Source organism: Cydia strobilella, chromosome 6 (assembly GCF_947568885.1).
Source record: "Cydia strobilella chromosome 6, ilCydStro3.1, whole genome shotgun sequence".
In the NCBI taxonomy this organism is placed as follows: domain Eukaryota; kingdom Metazoa; phylum Arthropoda; class Insecta; order Lepidoptera; family Tortricidae; genus Cydia; species Cydia strobilella.
The window spans coordinates 12,247,735-12,258,193 of NC_086046.1; the positions used below are offsets into that span (position 1 = coordinate 12,247,735).

At 34.8% G+C, this 10,459-nt stretch overlaps 1 protein-coding gene across 4 annotated transcripts in view; it reads right to left on the minus strand.

The window, feature by feature from the left end:
• Positions 1-5,006, minus strand: part of LOC134742448 (carbohydrate-responsive element-binding protein) — a 46,930-nt gene extending 41,924 nt beyond the window's left edge. For 3 of the 4 annotated variants that reach the window (XM_063675611.1, XM_063675612.1, XM_063675610.1), the window contains exons 1-2: positions 4,563-5,006; positions 2,372-2,478 (exon numbers count right to left, since the gene is read on the minus strand). In XM_063675611.1, coding sequence (XP_063531681.1) covers positions 2,372-2,478; positions 4,563-4,921 — 466 coding nt within the window. In that variant the 5' untranslated portion in view covers positions 4,922-5,006. Of the gene's footprint in view, positions 1-2,371; positions 2,479-2,529; positions 2,712-4,562 lie in introns of those variants that run through there. The other variant, XM_063675613.1, reaches the window with a different exon arrangement.
• Between the last annotated feature and the right edge of the window lie 5,453 nt (positions 5,007-10,459).

Genomic DNA, 10,459 nt, shown 5'->3' on the forward strand with positions numbered 1-10,459 from the left:
GGGGCTTTAAAAACTGATTTTATGGGTAGTACGATTATTTGCTGTTATTCTGTCCCGTTGTCCAGGGGACAAAAGTGGCTGTTAGAAGAAATGCTGTATCACGTTCTACAAACATGTTTGGCTTATAACACCACAAAAAATATTTTTTGGTACATTTAAATACTATAAAATTAGGGTTTCGTAACCCGTGGCACGTAACCATAAAAACTAAGAGTGACAAAAAAAAGTTCTTCACCTGTATGGTTTTAATTCCTGTTCAACTAGGAACCCTTGTATTTTCATCATATCCCATATCCGCCTATCTGTCTGAGGCTTATCTCAGTGATTGTTAGTACCTAGTGTAGGTACACTACTATTGTATTGTACTATTTTGTTGTGCACGGTTCATATCTTTGTAGTACCTACTAGTAGTAGAAGTAGAAAAAATGTAGGGTATGTTACCATACACATTATCCCCCCCCCCCCCCCCCTCCCTCAACCCTCAAACTTTTGAACCAGGGGCCCAAAAATATGAAAAAGATCCTAAAACAAAAGCTCAATAAATACTTTCAATAAAAACTATAGCCAGAACCGTTTTTGAGTTATTACAAAAAGTTATCTCTTCTTAGTGAAAATACGTACAAAGCGCTGCGAAAGTACTCCCTTTTGCTTGTAATGTACACGATACTTACTAATAGCCCCCGTTTAGCCTATTCTGACAGAATGGTAATAGTGTAAGCCGTTCGCATAAAAAAACCGCAAATCGATGTACAGGTTAGCCGTTTGGCACACGCAAACTAGAGGTCAAAACAAAAAATTTTGACCCGCAGTTCCTAAAAAAAATTCCCTTAGTGCTGAAACATTTAATTTTTTGTACGGAAAAAAAAATTTTTTCTTTCAAAAACCTACGGTGTGTGGTATCATACAAAAGGGCTTTTTGAGGCGATTCTTAACACGTCATTACATTTCAGGCAAATGCCTAAACAAAGAATTAAAACAAAGAATAAAACAAAGAATTAAAACAAAGAATTAAAACAAAGAATTTTCAAATCATACCAAGTTTGGACTCCTCCAGATACGATATGGCAGATATTTTTTTGTACAATATACCACAAATGATACGTAATATCCTCATATCCAACCCCAAGAAAGCAATTATGAAAATAACATCATTAACAATTTTTTTTTTTTAATTTTTCAATTTTACAAAGTAACACAGTTCTACTTCAATACCTATTTTACGATACTTATGGAACTGTACTGCAGATACGGTACATATTAATCACAAAATGATTCGTAATATCCATATATCCAACGGGAAATACCTCTTTAACCCTTTAACTGCGCCTTTTCATCAGTTGGTATTTATCTTTTATTTGATTTCATATGTTGGGATTCAAATCTAAATGTAATTATTTTCAAAATTGCTGTCTTGGGGTTAGATATCAAGATTATTAGGTATCATTTGTGGTATATTATACAAAAAAAAATCAGTAAGGTACATATATCGTATCTGAAGGATACAATCTTGATATTTTGTGTCAAAAACTTAACAAACTATACCAAATGATGAAAAGGCGCAGTTAAAGAGGTATTTCCCGTTGGATATATGGATATTACGTATCATTTTATGATTAATATTCGTGGCATCTCTAGCATGCCACGAATATTCAGCACCTAATCGGTATTCGGCGTATTCGACCACTTTACCGAAGATTCGGTATACTGCCGAATATTGGGCACTATTCGAGTGAAGAATATTTGTTGCATTTGTTGATTGTAAACAATGTTATTTTTATTACAGGCCAGATTTCATAGATTTGCTACGAATGGGACGCAGTGTGCCATGCCCCTAACTACATAGTAACACTACTACTACTACAGAACAACAAATATTTAATTATAGACCATTGTAGACGAACAATTTTCATAGTAAATGTGTCTAAAAACGTACACATAGTGACACATATTTTGCTAAGCATTCAACCGCCGAATTTTCGGCGCTCCGGCCGCGAGTGAGGCCGAATATTCGGTAATCGGCCAAAATCACTATTCACAGTATCTCTAGTTATAGTAGTCATTGCTATTGTTTACACTAGTATTAAGAGTTCAAGTATAAAAGAGGCATATAACATAACACTTGATAACAATACATAAAACCGGCCAAGTGCGAGTCGGACTCGCGCACCGAGGGTTCCGTACTTTTTAGTATTTGTTGTTATAGTGGCAACAGAAATACATCATCTGTGAAAATTTCAACTATCTAGCTATCACGGTTCATGAGATACAGCCTGGTGACAGACAGACGGACAGACGGACAGCGGAGTCTTAATAATAGGGTCCCGTTTTTACCCTTTGGGTACGGAACCCTAATAAGTAATTGAATACTCACACTGCATGTGCCAGCATCTCCATATGACGTTGTTCAATCTGATCTTGTCCTTCCACCGAAGTTTTATACCTTTGAAACGATTCCATTTAGGTGAAGTTAGTTTTTGTCTGGGAAATAAATTAATCAAAATACATATAATAATAATAAAAACAATTTACCATGCTCTGCTGAACTTTACGCCTCTGTCCGTCACAAATTTAATAATTCCTTACTCTTAAATAAGTTAACTATAAATATTCTACAACTAATAAGAAACATTTTGTCTTGAAAAGAATTGAAAATAAACATTATAAATAATAAAATTGGCCCTGAAAGGAAAGTGGCAAATGTACAGTCTTTCAGTGGAAACTGTACTGTAGTAATATAAAGCCGGCAGATTAAATATGTAGGTGTGTTATCAAAATTGCTATCGATAAGTGATCTTAAGCTTATACAAATAGCAGCCTTGATAAGGAGCAAGACATTTATCTTATCTAGTCTACCAGTTCAAATACAGGTGGAAAAGCAAATTGCCAGTACAACTACTTTATTTACCTACTATATGAATATTAATTGGCTAATAATGAAACTCTCCAAAAACATTTTAGTTTACAAGTATGTTGTGACGCGTATTAAGCAAGCTCGGTTCTCCATACAATCGTAGTTCCGCTCTCATTTAAAAACAACTAGCTAGATTGCTCTGAAACTTTGTACTTACAATAGGAATTATGTCTGTAATTAGTTTATGTAGCTTCAGATACCATAGTTTAAAAAATACAGCAAATTAAATATTTCATACAAAACTTGTTTTTGCTCCATTTCGTTTGTTTTATAAACTGGAGCTATTTAAACTAATTACAGACCTGGATTTTCCTCATGTCATTGTATGTGCAAAGTTTCATTACAATCCAACACATAGTTTTACAATGAGAGCTACGTTTGGAACTATGTTTGTATGGGAAGGTGTAATTCGGCCGAGCTTGCCGGGGACTCTTAAACACAAATAAACAATCTTCAAATTATGACTTGTGTACCTCTCTAAGCCAGAATTATATAAAAATAAAATAATAAAATGCAAAGATTAATTAATAGAATCAGGCATTACTTTTCGGAAATCCATACTCATGAACAAAACTTTGCTAATCTGCGAAATAAGTATAAGTAGTAGTAGTTTTTTGTTTTAAATAAATGCAAAGATTTATGTGATTCCTCTTGAATATAATTTATATAATGATAAAATCTACATTTTTATATCAAAAGGAAGAAATTGTAAAATACTTGAGAACAATTAAATATGCTGATAATTTTTTGCAATGATGAAAACGCAGTATTTAGTCTAGTTTTGTGTCAAAGGTGTATACATATGACCATGGCCAGAATAAATAAATAATTAGTCAATAAATCTTTTGAGACTCGGACAAAAATGGCCACATTTGAAGCTGGCTACCCAGGGAGCCGACGGGTCTCAAAAGGTTAATAATCTGAAAATGATTAAGCTGTAGTTTAATTTATTAATATGCACTACTACTAACTTGTAATATTATTAACTTCTAGCACACAATAACTTTAATTATTTTAGGTATTAATATTCTAACTTTATCATGTCCATTAATACAACAAGTATGTAATTAGTGAATACCTAAAAAAAATAAAGGAAGTAGTTAAGACTAATGCAAGATAAACTGCACCTAAAGTACATAATAAATGAAGGTTATTATAATAGCCAAATCATATAAATAAAAACATTAGATCAATTGCTTCTTAAGTAATATGTAATGTTGGCAAATCGTATAATTGCTATGTATATATATATATGTATATATATTGTAATCAGCACCCATTTATAGAAACTAATTGTTTATAAACTTGTTCGTAGTACATAATATAAGCAATCCAGTTATCTGAGTATGTGACCTGTGTCTTTGGTGCAGACTATGATGACCTCTTGTTATCTTTGCAAGCTTATATTATATTATAACCAATGGAAGTATACTTGTTTCCCGATTTTTTTGATGAATCATATTAAAATTTGAACTACTTAATATTAGTCTGAAATGTACTCTTACAACCATAACATCAGATCAATGATAAATATCCATAAAAGACATTTCCACAAAAATACAAGAAAGTGAAAACAAGCAAGAAGTTGGAATGTACAACTATAAGCACTTTTATTCTTAGCTGTCCATTTAATTAATATGAATAATCATACCTGTAGGCCAAAGTCATACATTTGAATAACTTTGTAAGGGATATCTCAATGGAAAGCTGTTGATGTTGTTTACTATCTTCTTTATCAAACAAGGAAGGAGGTTCTTTGGACCCTGGAACCGTGTACGTCGCCACCACTGACACTTTTTGAACATTTTGTTCTTCATCTGGTACAGGCACGGCCAAATCATCGAAATCATCTTGGGCCTCAGCTTCAAAGTGCGACACCATGAAATGACCAGAATGTATTGTCTCCTTCCCTGTTCGCGCCTGCATCTTCTCTATGTGCGGCATTGTTCCCCCGCCGTCGTTCATAAGTCCAGTTATGAACGCGTTTTTTTGTTCAATAATTCTCTTCATGAAGGCCTATCAACTTTTAGATTTAGACATATTTTTACTTATCACTCATTCACAAATTCACATTGTTTTTTTCCATCTGACTGACAGACAATAACCTAATGTTGCCAATGATAAATATTTTCGTAGACAATGTTGCAAACAGCAAAATAGGTATTGGAAAAAATATTTTTTTTTTTAATATTCAAAATAGTGGAAAAAAAAGACAAAATATTCTGTTTTTTTCGGACAGAAAGTAGATTATTCTGAAAACAAAAGCCAATATCGAAAAAATAAAAAAAGCTTCAGAGGCTTCGCACTACTCGCAACTACCCCTTCGGGTGGCAGCACTGTTACATCAAAAAGCTGTCAAGTGGCGGCGCCATTTTGCGCGAAAATGCTTAAGTGTCAGAGGGTCTGACGTAGTCTGACGGGTGGTCAATAAGAAATTGGCGGGTGTTACAAATTTGACGATTATTGTTTATTTTTGTATGAAGGTTACACATAAAACGCATGGCGCTATAATGAGAATGAGATAGGCTATTAATTACGTTGACAAACATATATTTTCGATATATGTGCAATTCGCTAGTCCTCATTTAACCTAGGCCGAGCAAAAGTTTTCCGGATTTTTATATAGAAGAGTCTAGAAATACAAAATAAAAGCACTATTTCAAAGAAAAAGAATTTTATTGACAGTATTACACATGTATATACAAGGAAAGGTAATAAAATTATACCTTTGCATAAATCTTTTATACATTACAAGCATGTCTAAGTTGGATCTGAAATCTGTCACGTACACGTAAAACATCAGTCAAAAACTGAGTAATCTTTCAAATCTTGTTTTGTTATCATTTATTAATCAAGCGTTTCAAATTATATATTTATTTTGCAGAGTGCCTCATAAAATATGTATTTTCACCGACTTTAGTAACAAAACTTCCGATTTCAAAAAAAAATGAGTTGATTAATATGGCACTTGAAAGCTAAAGTAGAAAGATGACCTTCGTACATTGTTTCATAATACCAAGTTCCTAAAGTTGTTCAAATTACAATTTGTAGGTTTTACAACTACATTAAATAACATTACAAAAATTTATAAATACAATGCCTTTTATTTTATTAGAAAAATATTACTACTACTTTTTACCAGGGCTACATTAGTATGGATACGACTTCTGATATTTTTTTTATGTTGAATGTGAACTACTAATAAGAGGTAAATTGTACAAATTTTAGCCCAGCTTAATAAAAAAAACCAGTGGTTAGCTAGATTAAAAACAAATATAGCCAAACTGAAACTTTTACGTTTTAGTTAGTTAGTATTGCTGGGCATTTTCCGCAACTCGACATCCAATGTGCCTATTTTGCGTGAAACAAGGTAGCGCTACTCTAACCACCCCAGCTCCTCCACGAAGCCGAGCAAAGTCTTCAGGTTGCTAGTTGCCTCCTTTAGTGTGCATGGATTCCCTAGGTATTTGCTCCTATATACTTCTACCTGTTTACAGTCTAGGAGAATATGTTTTGTTGTTTCTTCTTCTGCCATGCACGCTCTGCACATGGGGCTGTCAGTTTTACCCATATTATGTAGGTGTTTGTTTAGTGTGTTATGTCCTGTTATTAATCCTACTATTTTACGTAGTTGAATTCTTGGTGTTTTCAGTAATATTTTGGTAAGCTTGTGGTTCAGTTTCGGTAGAATTTCTTTGGTTTGCCTGCATGTCTTCATTTCATTCCAGTACTTGTTGTGCCGTTGTCTGTGATGTTGTTCTAGCTGGTTGTGTATGTAGGATATTGGTAGGGGCATGATTGGCTCGGGTCCATATGTGTTTCTGAACCTTTCCTGGCCAGTTCATCCGCTGCATCGTTTCCTCTTGATCCACTATGCCCCTTTATCCATTGTACTGTTACTTTGTTGCCTTCTTTGCTCACTTCAGTGAGACTCCGATGACATTCAAGTATAAGCTCTGAAGTAAGTTTGTCGCTGCATAGCGCTTGTAGTACCGATTTACTGTCTGATAGTATTAGTATGGTTTCGTGTTTCACTTGTCGTCTTGTAATAGCATTGCAAGCTTCTATTATTCCTACACATTCAGCTTGGAATACCGTATTGTTCACCAAGGGATTTTATGATGTGTATGTTCAGGTCCTCTGAGAAGACACCACATCCTGTCCCTTCATTTGTTTTTGAGCCATCTGTAAATATTCTTAGGTTTATTTGGTTTAGTCCTTCTTTCGGATCTTCTGTTAACGATATGGCGTAATCTCTCCAGAAGATCATAGTTTTTGGTATTTTGTCGATAGGCGCTTCCAGCATGGGCAGTTTTGAGATCGTATTTTCATAGATCTTCTTGTGCGATGAGCTGAAAGATGTCCATAGGTTTAGATTTTTCAAAGGAAGAGCTGTGGCAGCCGCTTCTTTTTGCTTTTACGTTTGTATCTGCTAGTGCTTTAAATTAAAGTAACCAAACGCATGCAAAACTTTTACATGTGTGTGTATCTAATAGGGATTCAAATTATACAAAGAAACGTACAAAGATATGGTACACGACCATCCATACTTCCATTCCATACTAATATTATAAATGCGAAAGTGTGTATGTCTGCCTGTCTGTGTGTTACCTCTTCACGCTTAAACCGCTGAACCGATTTAGTTGAAATTTGGCATAGAGTCCTCCTGGACTCAGGATAGTTTTTATTCCGAAAATCGTCCCATAAGAGGAAGAGGGTGAAAAGCGGGGTGTAATTGAGATAATTAATGAATTGCCTGATAATTCGTTTAAACAATTAAGCATACGCTCAAATTTAATGATTGCCATTAGACTATATCCAGGCGCTATTCTTACTCTAGCTGTGGTTAATAAGTCCACGCAGACGAAGTCACGGGCAAAATCTAGTAATAAATGCATAAATGATACTTACACTAAAATAGTAGTAGTAGTAGTAGTAAATCACTTTATTGTACAAAACAAAAATTGATAACATGAAATTCATATAAATTTAGGTACAAAGGCGAGCTTATCCCTATAAGGGATTTCTTCCAGCTAACCTTAGAGTAAATGAGTGGAAAATTCGAATTAGATAGATAGACAAACTTACAGAACGTACAATAATATTTAAGAAGGAAAACTACAATATTAACGTCTACGAATAACTAAAATACATCAATTGCATTATGCAATAAAATAAATATGTACTAGCATACATAAATATATAGTACTAAATAAATATTAAATAAATATATATATATATATAATATATAAATAATATATATATATATTAGCACTCAACCAAATCACAGTTCGTGGGAAAGCCAAAGCTTTTTCAGATTAACTTTGAGTGATGCTACAGACCGGGACCGTTTGAGCGACAGGGGCAACTCGTTCCACAACTTCACCGCGCGCACTGTGAATGAATTTGCGTACGTTCGAGACTTATTCGAAGGGATAGCAAGCGTAAGATTAGCACTAGAACGTAAGCGGTGATCACTTCCTTCAGCCAGATAGTTAAATCTCTCGGTTAGGTAAGATGGGGAACAGGGGTTGAAGAGTATGTTGAAAAGCAAATGTATATAAGCTAAATACTTTATTTTAGTGTGTGTAGATACTTACAAAATATAAGTGCATATTTACAAAGCGAACAAACAGGTTTGTTGCAGCCCACACAGTACATAGTTGTGCGCTTTTTTTTGCATACAACACACACTAGTCGGTGGCGTCCTTTACTATGCGGTATGAACGGGTATTCAGCCAGGTGGTGTTGTCGCACGCTGTACACCTTTGTACTGGCAGAGCTGGCAGGTGGTGCATGGATCGGAAGACGTGGGGTGTGGCAATCTATTAGTTCTCCGATCAAGTGGCATCGGAATTCTCTATGAGGTATTTGGTTATTGGCTTTGAACAATATGCAGCAATATGCAGCATGTGCTGCCCCCTCTACCACCACGAGTACGCACACCTCTACTTCTGCTTCTTCCTCCTCGCGTGCGTGCACTTCATTAGAATCAAAGCAAAGCAAATAAACATAAATGCATGTTAGTACAAGCCAAATCCCTTTAGCGTAAAAAAAAACTTTAACCAAATCAAACGAGATAAAAAAAATAAACACTAAACAGAAGTATTATCCATACTTTTCTATCTTCTTTTAAAACTGAACAAAATGGCCACACTCGCGACCTTGAATCTTGAGTGTCGGTATGTGGAGTATGGCACTTTTAAATGAAATATTATTGAGTTTTCAATTAAAATATTTTAGACAATCGTTGCCAAATAGTTAACCCAGCGATTTTAGTTTACTTTACTTTAGGTTATTAGTATTATATATACCTAAATAAACGCCCAAATCCTCAGAACCAAACTCGTTCATGGCCCGATTCTTAGAAGTAAAATACCAAAGTAATATGTAAAAACATAACAAATGGACGGTAAAGCTATTGTAAACTGTTTATTACTTACCCAGGCATATTATATTAAATCCGCATACACTTCTTTAAATAGATAAACACTTAAAATCATGTTTTATTGAGCACCAAATATTTGATGATTGCCCTGTGTCCAGACGCTTTATAAATCAATGTGTTTCTACGAATATTTATATTAGAGACACTTGTTTTTATTGCTAGAAATGTTTCTTGTGTTTTCCATAAGCTATTGATAAAGTTTATGCAGCTTAGCTGCGCGCGCAAACGTTGAATTTCCCGCCAAAATATGCAATGACCAATTGTGACCAATCCGTCGACTCCCGACACCATAGCACTTGCGAACTTTTTAAATCGGTCGGGAGTCGACAGCTTGACACTCGCGGATTTTTGAAATCGGTCGGGAGTCGACCGTTCGACACTCCAGTGATTATCATAGATGTGCCATAGATTGTCTATCCAGCCAATCTAGATATAGTTGGTCAAACCAAATTGGCAGTAAATAAGACCAAGAAAAGGATGAGTATTGTTTTTTTTTGTTCTTATTTACTGACAATTGGTAGTTGCGAGTAGTGCGAAATCTATCATACGCATAATTTATAACTGTCATTATATTCATCTCACTCGTCACTAAATGCTTTGACTATGCTGAACATTATCTCGTAGTGAGTATTATATTCTTGATTATCTATCTTGATCGCTCGAATTCGAAGTAATGTGTGCTTTATGAACAAGGTAGATGACTTAAATTAGCACGCTTATATGCTAAAAGGGAAGCCCTTTATAAGGCTAACCCTTATAAGCAATATGCAAGGTGTTGGTGAGCGGATGATAAGGGTTTTGTAAGGGTATTTGGGCTACCGATTACTCAAATGTGGTAGCTTTATATAAGGGTTTTTAAAACCAAAACAAAGGGTTTCGTCTGGCAAAGGGTATGGTGAGTTAAGCCTTATGCAATACCCTTATAAAACCCCGATAAGGGATAGCAGGCCGGTCCCTGGTTTAGTCCCTCCACACTAGGGCTTAAGTACTGTCACTTAATATATTTTTTCACAGGTAATCTTTTTGATCTGTCAGTATATCAATGTCAGCTGTCACGTCATACTTGTCAACTTGTCATTTACCATTACCATTTACACTTA